The 24666-nt window shown below is 43.8% G+C and overlaps 1 protein-coding gene across 2 annotated transcripts in view; it reads right to left on the reverse strand.

The window, feature by feature from the left end:
• The window catches only part of ACVR1 (activin A receptor type 1), a 40793-nt gene extending 17163 nt beyond the window's left edge, over positions 1-23630 (reverse strand). The window contains exons 1-4 of one of the 2 annotated variants that reach the window (XM_075317240.1): positions 23447-23630; positions 14389-14606; positions 11104-11203; positions 5948-6094 (exon numbers count right to left, since the gene is read on the reverse strand). In XM_075317240.1, coding sequence (XP_075173355.1) covers positions 5948-6094; positions 11104-11203; positions 14389-14606; positions 23447-23537 — 556 coding nt within the window. In that variant the 5' untranslated portion in view covers positions 23538-23630. Of the gene's footprint in view, positions 1-5947; positions 6095-11103; positions 11204-14388; positions 14607-23440 lie in introns of both variants that reach the window. The other variant, XM_075317239.1, reaches the window with a different exon arrangement.
• Between the last annotated feature and the right edge of the window lie 1036 nt (positions 23631-24666).

Consider the following 24666-nt stretch of genomic DNA (forward strand, 5'->3'; position numbering starts at 1 on the left):
GACACATCTGCAGGTTTTTCCCTCCGCTCTCTATACAGACACATCTGCAGGTTTTTCCCTCCGCTCTCTATACAGACACATCTGCAGGTTTTTCCCCTCTACTCTCTATACAGACACATCTGCAGGTTTTTCCCCTCTACTCTCTATACAGACACATCTGCAGGTTTTTCCCCTCTACTCTCTATACAGACACATCTGCAGGTTTTTCCCCTCTACTCTCTATACAGACACATCTGCAGGTTTTTCCCCTCTACTCTCTATACAGACACATCTGCAGGTTTTTCCCCTCTACTCTCTATACAGACACATCTGCAGGTTTTTCCCCTCTACTCTCTATACAGACACATATGCAGGTTTTTCCCTCTGCTCTCTATACACACACATCTGCAGGTTTTTCTCACTATCTGGCATGAAATCAGAATAAACCTTTCCCGTTTTCGGTCACTTAGGAATCAAAATTATTTATATTTGCCAAATGCCAGAATAATGAGAGAGAGAATGTTTTCAGGCATTATTATTACTTTCTGCAAAGTCAAAAGTTTCCATCCATGTCATTAGTGTTTGGTAGCATTGCCCTTACACTGTATGACTTGGGGGGAAACGTTTTGGTTATCCTTCTACAAGCTTCTCACAATAGTTGGTTGGAATTTGGACCGATTCCTCCTGACAGAACTGGTGTAACTGAGCCATGTTTGGAGGTCGCCGCTCGCACCGGCCTTTTCAGCTTTGCCCATTATTTTTAATAGGATTGAGATCAGGGCTTTGTGATGGCCACTGGTCAGTGAGAAAAGTAGAAGTTTTATTTATTTCATCCCTTGTCTACTCTGTGACTGCAATCCTCATATTGCCAGTGCTGTGATCGGGCAGACATAAGACCACAAGTATGTGATTCGCTTACAAGCGGTCACATGCCAACTAGACTGTATCTGGACTCTCAATGTAAATGTATTCAGCGAGGCCAGGCAGTCTAGTCTGAATGTGGTTGCATATATACCAATCGCATACTTACGGTAAAATCACCGCCTACTCTCAGCACCGGAGAAACCTTACCTTATGGAGCGCAGTTAAAACAAGCCTGCCAATCTGTGGTGTGGGAAGGGTTATACAGAGCGCCACATTCAGGGAACCCTCAGATAAAACCGTGGGATTTTAATCAAAACTGCAGCAAGCAGCCCAGAAAGTGACATAGCTGAAATCAGGGTCGCTGCCCCCTACATCACAGGCTACTTTCACACTTCAGTCTTTTTCAATCAGTCACAATCCATTGCCTTGAGAAAATACAGTTTTTTCACCATAGACTTGTATTAACGAGGGCTTGCGACTGATGGCCTTGCGTTGCATCCGCCGTGCGATGGATCAGTCGTGGAATGACTGACCGTCGCGCGGAAGCAACACTAACGTTTTTGACGCTCCAAAAAACGCACTCCGCAGGATTCCGTCGCAATCCATCAAGAGGTATAATGGATGTCTATGGTGCAGGATTCTGCCGTAATCAGTCACACAACGGAATCCAGCGCTGGATTCTGTCATGTTCTACTGAGCATGTGTGTCGCCCAAGGATATGGGGTACTCTGTCCCGGGCAGTGTTTATCTTGGGAATGTCACTTTGGTGGCCGTTGCCCGGTTCCGTGCCCTGGGCGACTTTTGTAAAGGGGGAATATTTACAGGAGATTAGATTAGTGTTCACACGTGACACCACTTGCGGTGTTGCGGCTATGTGGATGGAGCCGCCGCTGCACAATGTCCACTACTGGGGCTGGTGTTAATGGCAGCCTGGATGTTAGACCCTCCCCAAGCAGGGCCAGGCCCCAGAGGGTAGGTGATGTGACGGATCTCGGAAGAAGGTAGTCCACACAAGAGTTCAGTGCAACTGGGTTTTTTATTCACTTTTGCTGGTGGTAACTGGTTACCAGAGGCCGGCTGGTTTCACCTCCAGGTCCCCTTAGTCCCAGTGCCAGTTTATTACTCTGGTGCCTTCTTTCCCGGCACATGTCTCTGGTTGGCGAGTCCCCATGGCGTAGAGCAACTGGGGGTCCCCGTCAGGTGGTTTTTCCACTTCTGTCCGCCTGACGGTAGTGTGAACCCTGTGGGGTTGGAGTCTCTGGTCCTGTCCCCGGTTCTCATTTTGCTACTGAGTCTCAGATTTTGAGGGTCAGCGAGGTCCTTGATGGTCCCCTCGCTGTGCAGGTGTTAACAGGCCTCCCTGGAGCTTCTGCCTGCCCTAGGGTCCTGTGCCCAGTCGGTGCGCAGTTACGGGAGTACTCCTCCGGCAACTACCCTCCTGGGCACCAGGTTACTGCTCACTCCAAGTCAGTCCATCTCTTCTCGTCCACCTTCACTCCTCAACTCCCTTTCACTGTCTCTCCACAGTCTGCCCCTCCCACCTGGTCAACTAGCGGACTGGACTGGCTCCACCTCTAGGTGGCCATCCATTGGTCCGACCCTAGCTTTGCACCATTTGTATGGGGTATTGTTGGGGAAAACTGGGATTTTGTGAAGTGTTTGTGTGTTACTGACTCTGGGCTCCCGGGTCCCTAGGGGGTAGGCCCTGCATCCTGGTGAGGATGCAGAACCTTGTAGCTCCCTGATGGCTTCAGGGATGCTACACATGCCCAGCATGTCTGGCATTCCCATTGGGCTGTCCCAAAAACAAACGAATGACGACGGATCCGTCATAAAAATGGACGCACAACAGATGTAACAGACGTGACGGATCAGTTATTTCACAGGATTCCTGTGAATGGAATCCTGTGAAATAACACACCTGTTGCTTCTGTTGACCGTTAAACTACGGATTCGTCGATCCGTCACAACGACGGACCTGGCGTATTTGAAACGACTGACGTGTGAAAGTAGCCATACTGCTCTCATATGGTATAGCAAAAACCTGCTGACAGATGGCTGTAAATAATGCAAATGCATAAACAAGCAATATAGGCACAGGACCAAACATAAAAGTGCACAAAACAAAATAATATGTAACCCGACAAGAAGAAATAAAATAAAACAAACCCCGACAGAAGCCGCATTTTATTCCAAAAACGGCTAATCCCGAGCTAATCTCTGTAACCAAGTGTGGCATATTTAAGAGACTTGTGTGATGAACCTCAAGTACAGACTCATTCTGCACCTCGCCTTCCTCTTTACGGGTACGCTTGGTGTTAAAATCTAATCCCACTATTAAAACGCAAGAACGAGCAGCAATACACAAGCTTGCCCAGACAGTAAGAGTCTGCTTGTAAAATAGGGAGACAAAGTGGAGCGGAGATTATAGAGAGCGCTAGATCTGAGCCCGGAGCACCGCGGAGACTCACGAGGAAACATTGGGGAGAATTTTACGTTTCCGGCACCTAAGCGCAGCCAACGATTTCTTGCTTTGCTGCACCGCTGTCTGAACATGCCAGGATATTTACCAAGAAAAAGCCAATCTAATGAAAAGGAAAAGAAAACAAAACGTCTGGAATGTTGGGTCTTAAACAAAAGATGGAAGGGAAATGGAATCATTTTTAGGAGGGAGATGGTTCAGTAAATCGAGATCAAGCAAGCAGAAAACCTAGTGTCAGACAGCGGCGAGGAGGAGACATGTAACGGCAGAGCTGTCAACTGCCACCAGCGCAAGGAGCGAATTACCATACTTAGATTATTTTTTATCTTTCCTTTAACTTTGGCATTTTGTATATTTCTTTTGTTTGTTTCAGGTTAGGATTTTTTTTTCCTATTTTACGTATAAACATTTTGTTGTTTTATTTATATTCGGATATTTTTTCTTATTTTAACTATAAACATTTAGTTTTTTTATATTCGGATATTTTTTCTTATTTTAACTATAAACAATTTATTGTTTTTTCTATCAGGACATTTTAAATATAAAATTGCAATTATTAAATACAAAATTTCTTTAAAATATTGCAATGGGTCTCAATTGATAGAATTGTTGTCCAACAAAAATTGGAAGAGGATCTGCTCGGAAACGAGATCCCTGCTCAGTCATAAATCAGGGCAACTTCCAAAAATAAACTATATTAGTAGGCACAATAACTTAAAGAGGTTATCCACTATTTTTACACTGATGACCTATCCTTAGGTCATCGATGTCGGATTGGCAGGGGTGCCGGGTGTCGGACCCCAGACAATCAGTTGTCCTGTGTGTCGGCATTGGCAGCAGGTGGCCGGAAAACTTCAGTTCCGAAGCTGTCCAGTCTTCCGATAGCGGCTGGGGCCGGGTACTGCACATGCATGTCCTATTGATTTGAATGGGAGGTGGATCTGCAGTACCTGGCTGCATCTGCCATCAGTTGATGGGGCAGCTCCGGAATTCAGCATTTCTGGCTGCTTGCTGCCGACGGGTAACAGATGATCGTGGGGGTTCCGGCCAACCAGATACTGATTACCTATCCTAAGGATAGGCCAACAGTGTTAAAGTAGTGGACAACCTCTAACAATTTTGCGGTTTGTTTCCAACATTGAACGCCATCACCTATCCATATGATGAGTGACAACTTGTTGATCAGTCGGAGCTTGAGCACAGGGACCCACATCGACCCGAAGAACAGGGCTCTGAAGTGCCCCCATCAGAATGGAGCATGAGCTAGAAAGAGCAGAGCGCTGTACTCTGCAACTTCCGTAATCCCACAGACAATGAATGAAATGGTGGCGCTGAAGCACGTCTACCGCTTCATTCATGTGGCCGTTTCTTGAGATCAGTGGCATTCACAGCAGTCAGACATCCATTAAACAGCATGTCCAATAGAGGCGATAACATCTTACGTTTGGAATAACCCTTAAAGGGGTTTTCCCATTGTAGAAAAACGTTTTCCCAAGGGACAACTTTTATTAAAAAAAAAAAAAACAAAAACAATATTCTTTTCTTTACTTTGCCTCCGAGTCCAGTACTGTGTCTCAGTCATAATAATAATAATAATAATAATAATAATAATAATAATAATAATAATAATAATCTTTATTTCTATAGCGCCAACATATTCCGCAGCGCTTTACAATTCAGGAGGATAATCTCCTGAATCCAGAATAATGTTCTGATCTCACATTAATAGCGCTGCAGACAATCAGCGTGTTCAGTGGCTCGTACATTCTAATTGGGCAGAGCTCTCTGATTGGCTGCAGCATGGTTGTTGTAACCTCGCTGCGGACAATACCAGGCAGCGGCCGAAAGTTCGCGCTTGACTTTGACGAAATGACCGCGTGTTTGGTTTGTGTTTTTTTAAAATAAATGGAAAACAGGGAATGGTTTGGTGGGGGGGTGGGGTGAGAAGGGGGGGGGGGGGGGTTGAAACCTGAAGACCCCTTTAAGTACAATGTTGATGTTCACTCTGGCCACATTGTGCAGCACAAGCAGTAGGGTGTACCGGACCTTACAACAACCAGCAGAATTGAGTTCAGTAAGCGTTGATTGCAGCTCACACCCAATTTCCCAATAAAGCCTCAAGACAAAGTAGATTTTTAAAAACAAACACTAAATTTTGACCTTCCACTGAAATTATTTCAAGCAATATGAGGCTTCCAGTTGGCAGTGCCCGCGTATATCAATTAAAACGAAGCGTAATGCACACCAGATTGACAGCGCCAAGGCCGGGGAGCTGGAGATTGGTACTTTTCCATTAACAGTAGTTGCTATTAAACAGTTACTAAAACAAGTAGCTGTCTCACATTCCCATCAGCTATAACCATCTGGTGAGAACGCAGGACGCGGCTTCTGCTAATTAAATCCTCACTTTCCCAAACTGAGCGTTCAACCATCTTCCCAAAGAGCAGCGCCAAGAATCCCGTGACACCCGGAATAACCCATCTACAGTCAGCGGTCGGACGCGTCCAAGATTCCGGATGTCATGGACTTAATGCAGCAAAGCCGGCAGCCTGCAGCAGACCGGGAGCGTGTGTACAAGCGTGTGTACAAGCGTGTGTATGTCGCCACGCCGCAAAAGCTTACCTAGAATGTTTTCATGTCTTAACAGCACCGTGTTGTATAATTCAGTCTCCCTGAACCAGGATTTCTCATCTCGTGACGAGAAGATCTTTACAGCGACGCTTTCTCCTTGCCAGTGGCCGCGCCATACCTCTCCATAACGACCCTTACCTGGAAAGAAAACAAAGTACACCTTTTATTTTTTTTTGGTAACCACTGAACTATTCTAATGGGGCTCCTTGTACATTATAATATAATTTTATATTATATATATATATATATATATATATATATATATATATATATATATATATTACACACACACACATATACACACGTGTTATATATATATATATATATATATATATATATATATATATATATATATATATATATATATATATATATATATATATATACACACACACACACACACATGTGTATGTATACATATACACACACAGAATTATATATATATATATGTGTATATATATATATTATATATACACATACACACACACACATATATTATATATATATATATATATATATATATATATATATATATATATATATATATATATATATATATATATATATATATATATATATATATATATATATATATATATATATATATATATATATATATATATTACATGCATACACACACACACACACACACACGTATATATATATATATATATATATATATATATATTTTTTTTTTTTTCTAAACGGAACAAAGAAGGAAGAAAAAGCAATCGAAATAAAAATTAAGTAAAATTCCCCATTGATTCAGTGGTCTCCAGTTGTCCGGCAGGGGAATAACTTTGGCGAGTGCAGGTCTTCTCACTTTCTGGAGCTTAGAGAGGCTCAAAAGTATGAAAAGACCAATACTATGAAATAGGGCCGTGAGAATTGGGGTCCTGTTGGACGTTTTGCAATGTGGACTACAAGCTTTAAGTTACACCACTAGGTCACGTACATCATTCATAAAACTGCTGTAGTCAATCAATGGCCACAGGAGTGAAGCTTGCAGGTATGATGAATGACAGATGAGGCCATTAATTGACAGTCACATAAATAAGGTTGATCCCATTATGTGTCTGGGTATCTTTGGACCCCAGACAGATAGACTGTTGTAAACATGTATTTTTGAAAAAAGAAAAAAAAAGAAAAAAACCTGCATGTTGGATTGGTCATCATTAGTCATGTGCAAGCACTATGCTCAATACTCGTAACTAGTGATGAGCGGGCACTACCATGCTCAGGTGCTCGGTACTCGTAACTAGTGATGAGCGGGCACTACCATGCTCGGGTGCTCGGTACTCGTAACTAGTGATGAGCGGGCACTACCATGCTCGGGTGCTCGGTACTGGTAACTAGTGATGAGCGGGCACTACCATGCTCGGGTGCTCGGTACTCGTAACTAGTGATGAGCGGGCACTACCATGCTCGGGTGCTCGGTATTCGTAACTAGTGATGAGTGAGCACTACCATGCTCGGGTGCTCAGTACTGGTAACTAGTGATGAGTGGGCACTACCATGCTCGGGTGCTCGGTATTCGTAACTAGTGATGAGCAGGCACTACCATGCTCGGGTGCTCAGTACTCGTAACTAGTGATGAGCGGGCACTACCATACTCGGGTGCTCGGTACTGATAACAAGCAGTTTGATGCTTGGATGGGCGCAACTTGAGCACCCAAAAATAATGGAAGTCAATGGGGAACGCAAGCTTTTTTCGAACAGATTTTTCGGTAAAATACTCAAATCCTCCACTGACTTTCATTATACTCTGCACTTTACTCGCAAGCGTCCAACTAGTTATGAGCACCCGAGTACGGTAGTGATTGCTCATCACTAGTTACTAGTACCGAGCAACTGAGCATGGTAGTGCTCGCTCATCACTAGTTACTAGTACCGAGCACCTGAGCATGGTAGTGCTCGCTCATCACTAGTTATGAGTACTGAGCAAAAGAGCATGTGTCGCGGGCGGGGAGGGAACGCTGCGCTCACCCACTGCTCGGGTCCGGCTGCTGCTGCTGCTCGGTCGGTGGCTCGAGCGGTGGGCCGGATTCCGGGAACTCGAGCGGCGCTCCTCGCCCGTGAGTGAAAGGGGGGCGATTTGGTTTAGGGATATTGTCCGTGACGCCACCCACGGTTGTGGTGAAGTTGTGACACCACCGATGTTCTGGACGGGGATCCCGGGAGTGGTGACAGGGAGCAGCTTGGATGTTGTTTTCTCCCCTCCGTGGGTAGGGGGGGTTGGTTGTCCCGGGGCCCGGTGAGGGTTAGGGATGGCAGGCGGGTTACGGGGCCTGATGAAGTGCAGGGTCGCGGGAGGCAGCGCTGTGCCGCACGGCACGGTGGTACTCACTCAGCCAATGATCAATGCAAAGTCTCCAGTAAAACAAACGGCTGGATGGACGGGTCCCACAGACTGCTGCGGTAGCTCTCCCGGTAGGTTGATGGTGACTGCCTTTCCCTGCACCTGTGTTGTGTTCACGGTTCCAATGGCTTCCCACCAGTAACCCGCTCCCCAGCTTGGATGGATGCCGAAGGAGCCCCTTTTGCCCGCAGGCTCTGGCCCTGGGAACTGTAGCCTTGGCAGTGACTGTTTCCCTTCACGGTGTGAGCTGTTGCCTTCAATTGGGTCTTGACTGCTGGGAAACCCCGGAGGTTCCCTTCGCTAACGGATTTGACCGGTTTTACAGCGACTCCTAGCCTGGTCGGGGTCCGCAGGCCCTGCCGAATGGTGCTGGCTTCTCTTCGCTCCCCGGTCAGGTACCGGCGGGCCACCGCCCGTCCCCGATCCTTATGGTTCACTTCAATCAGCCTCTCCTGCAGATGGTCACCACCGTCTGCCAACCTTGCTGTATGTGCCCGGGCCACGCACCCGGACACGGTCAGTCTCCTCTTCTACCACTTCACTCCACTACTCCCTAACTCAACTGCCCTCCTTTTCCCGCCTCCAGGACTGTGAACTCCTCGGTGGGCGGGGCCAACCGCCTGGCCCACCCCCTGGTGTGGACATCAGCCCCTGGAGGGAGGCAACAAGGATTTGTGTTTGACCTAGATGTGCCTAGCCGGGGTGTGGGGTGTGTTGTTGTAGTACCTGTGACGTCCTGGCTTGTCCAGGGCGCCACACATCGTAGTGCCCACTCATCACTAGTTACGACTACTGAGCACCCGAGCATGGTAGTGCCCGCTCATCACTAGATACAAGTACCGAGCACCTGAGCATGATAGCGCCCGTTCATCACTAGTCATCATGAAATCTGAACCCTTGCCCCCATCTGGTGGGGATGGTATAAAAAGGATGGGTGAGGGGAGGAGGATAGCTGAACATTAACCAGGCAGGAGAATGGAGTTAAGGTCACAGCACGCTTGTCCTCGTTTTCTGCAGAAGGTAACAATAAAACGTAAGCTTACATCTGCCCTGATCCGCAGGACGACAGATGAAATAAAAACTCAACCCAATATAAACAGTGTGAAATACAATCTTCACTAATGGCGCTCCAACAGTGTATCACCCGAATCTCTTGGCATTGCCCCAAACTTCTAAAGGCACTGAATGGTAATACGTCTTACATTATCACTCCGTGTCAGCAAACTCTGAACCCTCCTGCCAAGAACTTTATAAAACTGACACTCATTAAAATGTTGGAACTTTGCACAATAGAAGACTCCTTGCAGGTATACGGCAATGAGAGAAGCCCGGACCGTGCCAGCTCTTTGTTACAGGACTTGGCGGCTCAGCGCGTCCTTCATAAAGCGGTGGAACATAATGCAGCTTTTGTGTCCGCGCTTGTTCTGACTTTACCAGTCAGACAGATATATTTAGCCCATGGAAGGTGCTTTTATCTACTTAAAACTAGGACCTGCGTCATGAATCAGGACGTTCAAGTGTGACGCGGAGGAAGACCGGGCCGCCAGCAAGACCGGGCCGCCAGCAAGACCGGGCCGCCAGCAAGACCGGGCCGCCAGCAAGACCGGGCCGCCAGCAAGACCGGGCCGCCAGCAAGACCGGGCCGCCAGCAAGACCGGGCCGCCAGCAAGACCGGGCCGCCAGCAAGACCGGGCCGCCAGCAAGACCGGGCCGCCAGCAAGACCGGGCCGCCAGCAAGACCGGGCCGCCAGCAAGACCGGGCCGCCAGCAAGACCGGGCCGCCAGCAAGACCGGGCCGCCAGCAAGACCGGGCCGCCAGCAAGACCGGGCCGCCAGCAAGACCGGGCCGCCAGCAAGACCGGGCCGCCAGCAAGACCGGGCCGCCAGCAAGACCGGGCCGCCAGCAAGACCGGGCCGCCAGCAAGACCGGGCCGCCAGCAAGACCGGGCCGCCAGCAAGACCGGGCCGCCAGCAAGACCGGGCCGCCAGCAAGACCGGGCCGCCAGCAAGACCGGGCCGCCAGCAAGACCGGGCCGCCAGCAAGACCGGGCCGCCAGCAAGACCGGGCCGCCAGCAAGACCGGGCCGCCAGCAAGACCGGGCCGCCAGCAAGACCGGGCCGCCAGCAAGACCGGGCCGCCAGCAAGACCGGGCCGCCAGCAAGACCGGGCCGCCAGCAAGACCGGGCCGCCAGCAAGACCGGGCCGCCAGCAAGACCGGGCCGCCAGCAAGACCGGGCCGCCAGCAAGACCGGGCCGCCAGCAAGACCGGGCCGCCAGCAAGACCGGGCCGCCAGGAAGACCGGGCCGCCAGGAAGACCGGGCCGCCAGGAAGACCGGGCCGCCAGGAAGACCGGGCCGCCAGGAAGACCGGGCCGCCAGGAAGACCGGGCCGCCAGGAAGACCGGGCCGCCAGGAAGACCGGGCCGCCAGGAAGACCGGGCCGCCAGGAAGACCGGGCCGCCAGGAAGACCGGGCCGCCAGGAAGACCGGGCCGCCAGGAAGACCGGGCCGCCAGGAAGACCGGGCCGCCAGGAAGACCGGGCCGCCAGGAAGACCGGGCCGCCAGGAAGACCGGGCCGCCAGGAAGACCGGGCCGCCAGGAAGACCGGGCCGCCAGGAAGACCGGGCCGCCAGGAAGACCGGGCCGCCAGGAAGACCGGACACGATACGTTTTCCTATTAGAAACTTTGTTTTAAAAGTTTACTTCCATCAAAAAAAAAAAAAAAAAAAGTGAAAATATTTAAAGGGAAAATGATGACAAAGACAAAAATATACAAGAGTACTAACCAACACATTCTGCAAGGGTGATCTGGCGAGCAACTGTTCTCTGCACCAGGAATGGAAGCCCAGAGCCGCTGCCAGACGTGCACGAGTGATCCAGCAGATCCTAGAGAAATATTAAGAGAATTTAAACAGGGAACAAAAGTGCACAAAAGCCTCCCTGACACTATCAAATGGAAGTGCCCCAACAAACCAAATGCAATGTAATCACTCTTGCCACTGGGTGGCAGCACTGTACATTCTACTGCAACAAGAACAACTTTTTCAATATAAGGTCAGAAACGCGTGGATATGTCCAACAATAGGTGTGATTAGGATAAAAAAAAAAAAAGGATCTTTTCCCCCACGCATTTCATTTAGCATGGTTTGTACAAATGAACTTCATCCTTTACTAGAAAGGAAAAAAAAATCCAGTTTCTCAGAGTTTATTTCACTGTTCTCTACATAAACATCATAAAATTGCGAAGATGAAATCTTATCCATAATATAAGCCGGCTATGTTTATGTTGAGGACGCATCGCTTATTTAAACAAGATAATCCAGTTATATAGGACATTTCTTCTACCCATTCAGGCACATATTGTCTATAGGGGGCAGTATTACAGCAGAAAAAAAAAATTTTAGAGAGATTTTACAAATATAATAAAAGGCGGCACAGTGACTCAGTGGTTAGCACTGGACGGTGGCTCAGTGGTTAGCACTGGAGTCTTGTGGTAGCTCAGTGGTTAGCACTGCAGTCTTGCAGCGTTGGGGTCCTGGGTTCAAATCACACCAAGGACAACATCTGAAAGGAGTTTGTATGTTCTCCCCGTGTTTGCGTGGATTTCCTCGGGGTACTCCGGTTTCCTCCCACACTCCAAAGACATACAGGTAGGGACTCTAGATTGTGAGCCCCAATGGGGACAGTGATGCCAATATATGTAAAGCGCTGTGGAATTAATAGTGCGGCGACGACAACATCCCCTGAAAATAAGCCCTAAAGCCCTAGTCCATCTTTCAGAGTAAAAGAATCTAATGCCCTGTCTTATTTTCGGGGAAAGTGTGTGTGTGTGTGTGTATATGTGTATGTAATTATATATATATATATATATATATATATATATATATATATATATATATATATATATATATATATATATATATATATATATATATATATATATATATATATATATATATATATATATATATATATATATATATATATATATATATATATATATACACATACATACATATATATACATATACATATACATACATATATATATAATGTATATATATATGTATATTATTATTATAAATCCCATGAAAATAAGCCCTAGCCCATCTTTTGGAGCAAAAAAAAATAACACCCTGTCTTATTATTGGGGAAACTTTGTGTGTGTGTGTGTGTGTGTGTAATATAATATACTAATATAAATAATAAGTATTATATTTTATATATATATATATATATATATATATATATATATATATATAAAATATAATACTTATTATTTATATTAGTATATTATGTTACACAAACACACACACACAAAGTTTCCCCAATAATAAGACAGGGTGTTATTTTTTTTTGCTCCAAAAGATGGGCTAGGGCTTATTTTCATGGGATTTATAATAATAATAATAAATAATAATAATAATAATAATAATATCTATTCACTTATAGAGCTATTAATTCCACAGCGCTTTACATACATTGGCAACTCTGTCCCCATTGGGGCTCACAATCTAAGGTCCCTATCTGTATGTGTTTGGAGTGTGGGCGGAAACCGAAGAACCCGGAGGAAACCCACACAAGCATGGGGAAAACATAAAAGATGTCCTTGGTGGGATTTTAACCCGGAACCCCAGCGCTGCAAGACTGCAGTGCTAACTACTGAGCCACCCATGGACAACAATCCCCATTTATTCTTGAGCAAAGAATCAACATTTATACAAATATACTCATGTCCTCACATTCTGGAACATCAACATTTTGTGTTAATCCTACTGGTTCAGATGCACATTTTCTTTTCTGATTGCTTTTTTCATGGTGCAAGATCCGTCCTATAGTGGTGGGTACATACTGTATTTACAAAAGGTTTAGAATTACCTGCTTAAAATGTAATATTCCCTATGTACTGCCAAGTTTACCCCTAAAATAATGCAGACACCCCCTAAAAGAATTGCACTTACCAGACCCCAAACACTTAAGAGCTGGGAAGTGAATGGGCTCTCACATACAAATCTGCTTCGCTATCAGGTTACCCTGCAATCTACAGCGGTTTGGCTCCCCCTGGTGACTGGAAGCATGGAGCAATACTGGTAACAGATCTGCTAGTGAGAGCTGCAGTGCAATGCTTCTGGAACGGAGAGAGACCTTACAGCAATGCAGACCTCCGTGTGAGAGCCCATCCATCACTGGCACATAATAATAATAATAATAATAATAATAATAATAATAATAATAATAATAATAATAATAATATATATATATATATATATATATATATCCTATTGTGGGTTATTTTCAGGGTAGGTCTTATTCTCGGGGAAGTAGGGAATGCTTGCATTTTTCTTGGCATACAGGGAGCGCACTACTTTGGGACTAAGTTTTGGTACTGCAGCACATCCTCCTTTATTTTAATAGGTCTGGAAGTGAAAGGCAATCACTCAGCACAAAATGACTGTTCAAACCAAGCACCAGCGCTCAGAGCACTATTGTCGTGACCAAACAATTCCGTGCACCTTCCCATTTACTTGTTTTCCCATCTACGTATAACCTACTTTTCCTATGCATGGTTTTATGAGGGGCAGGGCAGATTCAGATGGAAAAAAGTGTATTGAAGGCAAGAAGGTGGACATCAAACCAAGGTCGATGCATCCTTGGCATGGACGGATGTCCACCTTCTTGCCTTCAAAACACCTTTTCCATCTGAATCTGCCCTGCTTCTCATAAAACCATGCATAGTAAAAGGAGGTTGTACGTGGACAACTAGGTGGGAAGGTGCACGGAACAGTTTGGTCACGACAAAAGTGCTTCGAGAGCCTGTTCTTTGTTTGAACAGTCATTTTCTGCGAACACAGTTGTTTCAATACTAGACAAAGAAAATGTATAAGAGCAGAGTTGTTTCTATTAAGCGAATGTCCTTTTTAAGTAAATCGTTAAAAAGGGGTCAGAAGGCGACAACCACTTTTTCAATCTAGAAATGTGCTCTGAGCAGTTGTCACTTCCCAACCACTAATAACTCAAGCATCTTTTCTCAAAAGTGAAGATTCAGAGCTTAGAACCCCCCAACAACTTACGGCAAGTGTGCTGTCCCCCACGTTGGACGCGATCAGCCCGTCTATAGTCCCGTACTCTGCGTCTCGGGTGCTCAATCGTTCCATGTGTCGTTGCTGAATTTTTCGGAAGACCAGCAGGGCCACAACAGAAAGCACGATCAGAACAATGACCGGAGCCAAGACAAAAATCGCTAGGGTCTCCACGCTGTAATTTAACGCCTCGCCGTGCAGCGATTTCCCTAGGTAAAATAAGACATAATATTCATGACGGTGTATGATGAAGTCGGGCACACGCAGCACAATAACTTATTCCACACATTTCCATATAAACGGCAGAGACCTTGAAAGAGCGCGCTTTCACCTCTGTTACATTACCACAATTATCCCCTAAATTGCTGTGACGCTGGCATTTATACGGTTAATTCAAATATTTAAATAACTTGGTTCCACAGGCAAAGCTAATCCTACTGATAAACAAGGAGCTGAGTTTCCACCTCATCATCATCTACTCAAAAAACACCCCCTCTCAAAAATAAAGCCCCCCAAAACATAAAATCTTAAATCTTTTCTTAGCAATCCCTTTTTATATGCTTTAACAGGGACAATACAGAGCAAATTCTCCTTTTGGGGTCCCCTCTAGACTAAAGCATGACTAATATTTAGTTTTCAATTTTGTAGACCCCCGTGAGATTTGTTCATTTTAAGTGACTGTCAGCAGGTTTCTGTAATGTAATCTGAAAACAGCATGCTGTAAGAGTTAAAACAGAGAATTCAGCCCTATTCTTTCACAGTCTTTTTGTTTACCTGCAATGTTAGCCTAAGCCGCTTATCTTAATCATTAGTGGGTCTCAGCTGTGTGAGTTGTAGTCCGACTCCGCCCCCTCTGTAATTAGCAGCTTCTGTCTATGGAAATGTGCACTGAAAGCCTGGTGTGGGCAGAAGCAGCTCTCAAAGCTCTGCTACATCCACAATCTAAAATCTTGCACTGTGTCAGAATGGCTGCAGCCATTAATCTAAGTGATACATCATTGAACTCCGAGCCTCTTTGCCTATATCATGCTGCTCTTAGATCAGGTAGCAAAAACCTGCTGACAGTTGCTCATTAATTGGCCACATGTAAAACTACATTTCCCCAGTGGTTATACATTTCTATTATAAACCATATAAAGCATATTTGTGGATGGGTGCCAAAAAAAGGGTTACCCTACCACATTATTATTATTATTTATTTATAGAGCACCATTAATTCCATGGTGCTGTACATGAGAAGGGGGTTACATACAAAATACATATACAAGTTACAGTAGACAGACTAGTACAGAGGGAAGGACCTACCCTTGCGGGCTTACATTCTATAGGATTATGGGGAGGAGACAATAGGTGGGGTGTAGGTCAGGCGGCAGCTCCGCACGGTGGTCGGGCGGCAGCGAGTTCATTGTAGATTGCAGGCATTTCTGAACAGGTGTTTTTTCAGGTTCCGTTTGAAGTTTGCAAGGGTAGGGGATAGTCTGACGTGTTGAGGCAGCGAGTTCCAGGAGACTGGGGATGCTCGGGAGAAGTCTTGGAGTCGGTTGCGTGAGGAGCGAATGAGAGAGGAGGAGAGAAGGAGATCTTGGGAGGACCGGAGGTGACGTGTTGGAGTGTAGTGGGAGAGTAGTTCGGAGATGTACGGAGGGGAAAGATTATGCACAGCTTTGTAGGTCAGTGTTAGTAGTTTGAATTGGATACGGTGGAAGATTGGAAGCCAGTGGAGGGACATGCAGAGGGGAGAAGCGGGGTGATATTGAGGAGAGAGGTGGATCAGTCGGGCAGCAGAGTTAAGGATGGACTGGAGAGGGGTGAGCGTGTTGGCAGGGAGGCCACAGAGGAGGATGTTACAGTAGTCGAGGCGGGAGATTATGAGGGCGTGCACTAGCATTTTAGTAGATTGCAAATTGAGGAAAGGGCGGATTCTGGAAATATTTTTGAGTTGAAGACGGCAGGAGGTGGTGAGGGATTGGATGTGTGGTATGAAAGATAAGACAGAGTCAAAGGTCACTCCGAGGCAGCGAACCTTGGGTACAGAGGAGAGAACATGGCCTTTACACGTATTTCTCTAGTAGAGGCCATTGCAGGAGGTATGAGCAGTCTACAGGATCAATACAGCAGGTTGATCAACACCGATTTAGCTCCATTAACAGAGTAACCACCGGCACCTTGTAAACTGTTTGGGGGATGAACAATCCTTCCAATGAATGTTTAGCCCCATATAGTTTGATTATTTTTGCATTATTTTTGGAAGCACATACAACAATGACCCAGAATAATGACAAAGAAGGCTAGCTTCAAACATTCAATATTAACAGTCAGAGGACAGACCACAATGCACGGACTGGATGCGGGTCTTCTGACCCCGAACTGAACAGTCTCAGATATATATAAGACTGTAGAGTTGGATCATCCCCGGCTGACCAGTACATAGCGGTCCACACTCAGACTGAGAATGTTGGGTGTGTGACGCTGACGCAAAACAAACCCCTTTAATAAAGTTGTGGAAGATGCTAAACAATCAGTCTTGAGTTCGTAACTAGAGCACAATAAAAAGGAATGGGTGACAAATTCAAGGGGTCTCGAAAATAGAACTGTATCTCCTTTTTGGAGAGTGTTAAACAAGCGTAAGGAGACTTAAAGGCCATGTTCTCTCCTCTGTGAAAAAAATATGAAAATATGAGGAGATAAAGAAATATTTGCATATATAATACATTGGAAGTGGAGTGTACCAAAGTAGGAGTCCTTGTCTACAGCAGCTTTGTGGTTTGGTTCATAAAGGCGGCGCTTAAGCCCTGATAGAGCACTTAAGGGGCTATCCAAAAGCTTTAGGCTGAATGAACAGTTTTCTGACAGCTATCTAATATGTATGGGGGCTACGAAGAGGACCCATCACAACGTCATGTGTTTTTGTTTTTTTTTTTGCCGTAATTTTAGTCCTGCTGTTCTTCTGAGGATTAAGGATTTTTGTTTTATTCAGGTCCTTCATACGGTTTAAGACATATGGGTCATGTGAGTAAGTGCTAATTCTTATGGTCTTTACAAAGGGGTATGGCTCTGGGAACGTGTGTCTAGGTCTAGGCTATTCTGTGCTAACACGGTCTCGGTAAAGAACATACAAATTGGAGCCCCCATCTTTGGATATATATGGCGGATTTGTCAAATAAAAAAAAAAGATTGGGAATAAATGGGCCACAGAAGAAATAAGAGGAAAACCTGGCCCCAGTTGACTAGATGACAGGTCCTCTAATGCCTTTCAAGAGCTAGGAGGGTTGGGTTGGAGCATATATCTAGTTCTAAAACTGGATAACAAGATCTATGGGAACATCAATGGTAGCCATGTTGGTTGCCATCAAGAGTTCTCAACAGCAAATTTATCTAAATATGCGCTAATAATGGAGTATGTGATTTAAAACTACATAAGTGGTGCCGACAAGTAACTGGTTGTTTAAGTCTGGGAAAGTTGATTGATAATGACGACCAAACTGGTTGTCGTGGCCATACTGGTCATCATGCAACTTTCCCCGGAACAGATATGAACTAGCTGAAGATAATTATATCCGAACCTGTTTGAAGAAGAGAATTCAAAAGATATTAACAGGTTATTTTGATACAAAGGCAAAATCCAGACGTCCATGAATCATTGTCCGAATACAGGTCAAGATGCCCCGACTGGCCATTGATCTCTTAAACCAAACTCTGCAGCTTTGCATATGGCCGAGAGATTGTTGTTTTAGGGTGAGGAGACCTGCGGCCGGTCACATACGATGGTCCTCACTCAGGCAAAATTTAGACCTTGGAGAAATACCGTACTTATCAAGGGAAAGGATTAGAAAGGGGAAGACCGGTCCCGTAAGATTTTCCTTCTGGATGTGTCGATACCTCCATTTATCAAGCAGAATACTCAACAGCGATAAATGGAGGTTATCCGGTGATTTATTTTTTTTTTGATTTTTTTTTAGTTGGTAGCAGAGTATAATGTAAGTAACGAGAAGTGACAGTTTTATATTGAAGAGTAATTGAAGAATGTTTTATTCCTCGGCGTAGATTATATATTTGTGCTACCTCCCGGGCTGACAACTCAGACAGCAAATTATGGAAATAATTTAGCGCTGAAGGATGCAAATAACTATAATCATCTTGCTAAGAAAAATATACAGACTTCTGAAACCGCTGCATCGTAATAGATCAACAAGAGAAGGCAAAAGAAAATACAATAAGGACGCCATGTGGTATCACGGCAAGAAAATCATCATTTAGGACATAGTGTGTGTGGGGGGGGGAGGGGTATCAGAACATTTTCTATAAACAGTTTTGGTTTTTATATTAATAAATGCAGATAACTATTTCATTTTTTATTTATTTTTTTTAAATTGTGACATGCATTAATGTTTATTTCACCAATGTTGTAGTACCTGCGCCAAATCTTAAAACAAGGCTACCTTTTTAGTGTGAGATCATTTTTTATTTTTTTTTTTTCATAAAAAAAAAAAAAAAGGACATGAACAAATACTTTGATGTTTGAACTATTTTTAAAAAACAACAAAAAAGAGGAATTAAATCCTCCAAAAGCTAAGCAAATACTCACAGACTAATGGCAGAAGATGTAAACTGCCCAGGCCAAAAAACTAATGCACTGCCAGGATGCAGCAAGACCTCCATTAAATGGAGACATCACAGGTGCAAAAGGAGCTAGATGGTAAAACTGCACACTTGTGGCTTGCATAGGTCACTGTTCACACATGCAGGTTCACAGTATCTGGGAAGCAGCCTATTAGTTACGCCCATCCCAATGGATGCAAGCGGGCTGCGCCAGTACTACCGTATATATGTGCTCCATGCAGGGACAGTGACTATAGTATGCAAGGCCTTTTGCGCCTGTGATGTCTCCATGTAATGGAGGTCTTGCTGCATCCTGGCAGTGCATTAGTTTTTTAGCCTGGGCAGTTTACATCTTCTGCCATTAGTCTGAGTATTTGTCGAACTATTTTTAACATGCCTAGGTTTCTGTGAAAAATTTGAGACCTTAGTGTCCTTTTTTTTCCCTACGTTTACTCTACCATGCTGGAGAAAAACAAAAAACACAAAAAAAAAAAAAAAAAACAGAAAAAAAACCTGCTTGCACAAAAGGGTGCCAAATTTTTATTAAAAGGGGTATTACCATCTCCAAGATCCTATCCCGATATGTAGTAGGTGTATTATTAATAATAAATAATATTACATATTATTATTATTATTATTATTATTAGCAATTACCTCCAATTATAAATGTAGTATAGTTCTCCTGATTCATTATGTCGCTTACCTTATGTTCAGGGCATTGCAGGACCTTAGGTATCCATTCTTACGACCAGGCATATAGTCAGTCACAGTTCGTTAGCTATCCATGGTTATGACTACTAGCAACTAACTGTCACTATATGCGTGATCGTAACCATGGATACCCAAGATCCTGCAATGCCCTGAACATGAGGTAGGCGACATTGAATCAGAAGAACTATACTACAATTCTAATTGGAGGCATTTCCTAATATTATAATTACATCTACTACATATTGGAATAGGATCTTTGAGATGGGAATACTCCTTTAAGGTGTGAGATTTAAAGGGTTGATTACTAGTTAGTATTTATAGGCACTTTGACATTATGTTGAGAAACAAGATTTCTCTGAAATACGTTGTGTTGCCAATAGTGCCTGTGAGCGGCACTATTGCGGTCAGCTCATCTCCATCGCATGACCCCCGGGCTCCGTGACCTCTGATGTCCGGTGATCTCACGTCAACTTCCAACTGTGGGCGGATTTTCACCACTCATTACAGCCCAGCATCTTCCTGCTCCCTCCTTCACTGTAGAGTGCGCAAGCAGGAGAGATTATTATTATTACTATTATTATTTATTATTATAGCGCCATCGATTCCATGGCGCTTTACATGTGAAAGGGGTATACATAATAGGGACAAGTACAATAATCAAACAATACAAGGCACAGACAGGTACAGGAGGATAGAGGTCCCTGCCCGCGAGGGCTCACAGTCTACAAGGGATAGGTGAGGAGCTGAGTGTGCAGCGCTGTATCAGACTGAGTGTTATGGCAGGTTGTAGGCTTGTCGGAAGAGGTGGGTCTTCAGGTTCCTTTTGAAGCTTGTCAAGGTAGGCGAGAGTCTGATGTGTTGTGGCAGAGCATTCCAGAGTATGGAGGAGGCACGGGAGAAATCTTGGATGCGATGGTGGGAAGAGGAGATGAGAGGGGGGTAGAGGAGGAGATCTTGTGAGGATCGAAGGTTACGTGCAGGTAAGTACCGGGAGACTAGGTCACAGATGTAGGAAGGAGACAGGTTGTGGATGGCTTTGCAGGTCATGGGTAGGGTTTTGAACTAGAGTCGTTGGGCAATGGGAAGCCAGTGAAGGGATTGGCAGAGAGGACAGGTCGGGGAGTAGCGGGGGGACAGGTGGATGAGCCGGGCAGCATAGTTTAGAATAGATTGTAGGGGTGCGAGACTGTTAGAAGGGAGGCCACAGAGCAGGAGGTTGCAATAATCCAGATGCTGGGCTCTGACGTTGGGCTGTGACGAGCGGTGAAACACCGCCCACAGCCCAGTCACTCAGGAAGACTGGTACTGGAGAGGAAGCTCTGCTGCACTGGTATATAGGTGCTCAGAGGTAAATAATAGACAATAGTAGAGGATAACCTCGGCACACTAAACCTCCCACACTGAGTCAGAAAGTCACAATGAATAGTAATGAAAAAAACACTTTATTGGTCCGTTTTTTGAAGAAAATTTTTTTTAAAGGCATATATGTTTCTGTCCAAAATAAGTAGATAATTTGACGTTTCGGCCTGAGCCTTCGTCAGATTGGACTTATCGGGACCACATATAGTCGTGACAGGTACGTCAAACAAGAGGACCGGACAATGTAAGGCACTTTATACTGTTGTGTGTATCACTGTTGCTTAGAAACCGTTATAGGGTAACATGTACCAAAAGGCACCTGTCAGGTGCTATAGCTACTCAGCCTGGGAGTGCTGGGGAAGACACAGTAGTAGCGTCTAATACGGATCAAGCTGTATGTCAGCCTTGCTGGTATAGCACTGTCACAGGAGCTGTGTAGGATTGCTGGGATGTTTTCCACAGATTATGCCATATGGAAAGCTTGCTATGAGATAAAGGTACCTCACTGCACAGGAGCGAGCTAGTACAGAACGCACGTCCACCAGCGGCGAGGACCTTGGCCAGATACCCTTCCGGTGCTACCGGCAGCATTAACACTTGGCCTTCCACTTAGAGGTATCACGACTATATGTGGTCCCGATAAGTCCAATCTGATGAAGGCTCAGGCCGAAACGTCAAATTAGCTACTTATTTTGGACAGAAACATATATGCCTTTAAAAAAAAATTTTCTTCAAAAAATGAACCAATAAAGAGTGTTTTTTCATTACTATCCATTGTGACTTTCTGACTCCGTGTGGGAGGTTTAGTGTGACTCAGGAAGATTGGGGCCAGCCACGGTGATATCAGGTTAACTGGGAGTTGACGTGACATCACCGGGCACCATAGGTCATGGAGCCCGTGTGGGGGAGTGGGATCACGCGAAGGGGATGCGCGTAGCACAATAGCGCAGCACACAGGCACTATTGGCAACACAAGGTATTTGAAAGAAGCATGGTTTCTCAACATAATATCGATGTGCCTATGAAAACTAACGATTGAACCAACTCCTTAAGAAATATGACGTGGTGGACAGGAAGAGTACACATTAAATTATTTCACAAAAATTATTCATAATTTGCGCTGAGGGACAACATTTTTATGAGGTCCAATTAAACGTTCAAATTTTATGGGGCCCAATTCTTAGGGAAACCGCATCCGTTGCCCGTAGCAACCAAAATTCCACATTCATTCATGTTACAGCCATTAAGTGAAAGCTGTGCCATGATCGGTTGCTACGAGCAACAGAGGTCAGAGAAATTATATTATATATATATATATATATATATATATATATATATATATATCTAATATATATATATATCTAATATATATATATATATATATATATATATATCTAATATATATATATATATCTAATATATATATATATATATATATATATATATATATATATATATATATATATCTAATATATATATATATATCTAATATATATATATATATATCTAATATATATATATATATATATATATCTAATATATATATATATATATATATATCTAATATATATATATATATATATATCTAATATATATATATATATATATATCTAATATATATATATATATATATATCTAATATATATATATATATATATATCTAATATATATATATATATATATATCTAATATATATATATATATATATCTAATATATATATATATATATATCTAATATATATATATATATATCTAATATATATATATATATCTAATATATATATATATATATCTAATATATATATATATATCTAATATATATATATATATATATATATATATATATATATATATATATATATATATATATATATATATATATATATATATATATATATATATATATATATATATATATATATATATATATATATATATATATATATATATCTATTATATATATATATATATAAACATAGATATATATATCCCTCCATAATAGTCTCTCGACACTTTTTCATGTTACGACTTCACGACAACATTTAGTCATACACCTGTACTGGTGAAATCACGGCCCAATATGTCCCTATGGTCTTATTATAACATTTCCCAGGAGCTAAGGGAATCCCTTTCCCTAATGTTTATCGGTGGACAGCTCCCTGACAAAGCAAGGATTTAGCAAGGTGATATGAGCCTCTATTCTCCTTAAAATCCAGTGTCAAGAGACCTTTGGTTGCCATTTTACATTTCCCATGCCAATCCATGTTCTTCTGATCATGCATATTTATGATGGACATTTTTTAAGACAGCCATGTAAATTTTATGACAAGATTATAGCAGTACAATGTCCATGTAGTAAGAGAGGAAATATAACCTTTACTTGGCAAGTAGGCTGTAATGTTCATGTTGCAGAGGTCACTCTGACAGCACTCCACGGCCTGGTCAGGGGATGGAGGGGTCTTGCAGGTCATTCGGCCTTGCTCGTAGACTTGGAAGCAGCCTTTCTGAGAAACCAGGAGACCATCGTTTATACTGAGGGAGGCGAAGCATTGCTGTCCGTAACAGTGGTCTCCAGTGCCGCAGGAGATCCCCTCGCACACACATTTATATTGGCCAGAATTCACCTTTACCTCCTCATCTGTAGATAGAAACCAGAAGGTTAGTGAAATGTATCGATATTAGGTATGAGCGGGCACTATCATGCTCAGGTGCTCGGTATTCGTAACTAGTGATGAGCGAGCAGTACCATCCTCTGGTGCTCAGTACTGGTAACTAGTGATGAGCGGGCACTACCATGCTCGGGTGCTCAGCACTGGTAACTAGTGATGAGTGAGCACTACCATGCTCGTGTGCTCAGTACTGGTAACTAGTGATGAGCGAGCACTACCATGCTCGGGTGCTCAGCACTGGTAACTAGTGATGAGCGGGCACTACCATCCTCTGGTGCTCGGTATTCATAACTAGTGATGAGCGGGCACTACCTTGCTCATGCGCTTGGCCCTCGTTAAGAGCAGTTGGATGCTCGGATGGGCACTAGTATAAGGGTATGTGCGCACGTTGCTTTTTACCTGCTTTTTTGCTGCTTTTTCTTCTGCGCTGTTTAATGCCAAAATGGATGTGTTCTTCTATTCAAGCAAAGTCTATGGGAATTTGGGTTTCTTGTTCACACTATTGTTGTTCAAAATGCTGCCTTTTTGTGGCAGAACTTTGGTCAAAAACTCAGCTTTTCAAAGAAGCAACATGTCAATTGTTTTTGCCATTTGGGTTTTCCACTGCAAAGCTGAGTTTTTGACCAAAGTTCTGCCACAAAAAGGCAGCATTTTGAACAACAATAGTGTGAACAAGAAACCCAAATTCCCATAGACTTTGCTTGAATAGAAGAACACATCCATTTTGGCATTAAACAGCGCAGAAGAAAAAGCAGCAAAAAAGCAGGTAAAAAGCAGGTAAAAAGCAACGTGCGCACATACCCTTAGTATAATGGAGGTCAAAGGGAAACTTGAGCATTTTTCTAACAAATCTTCCAGAAAAGAAGGGAATTTTGTTTACTTACCGTAAATTCCTTTTCTTCTAGCTCCAATTGGGAGACCCAGACAATTG

This window comes from Anomaloglossus baeobatrachus, chromosome 7 (genome assembly GCF_048569485.1).
Source record: "Anomaloglossus baeobatrachus isolate aAnoBae1 chromosome 7, aAnoBae1.hap1, whole genome shotgun sequence".
Lineage (NCBI taxonomy): Eukaryota > Metazoa > Chordata > Amphibia > Anura > Aromobatidae > Anomaloglossus > Anomaloglossus baeobatrachus.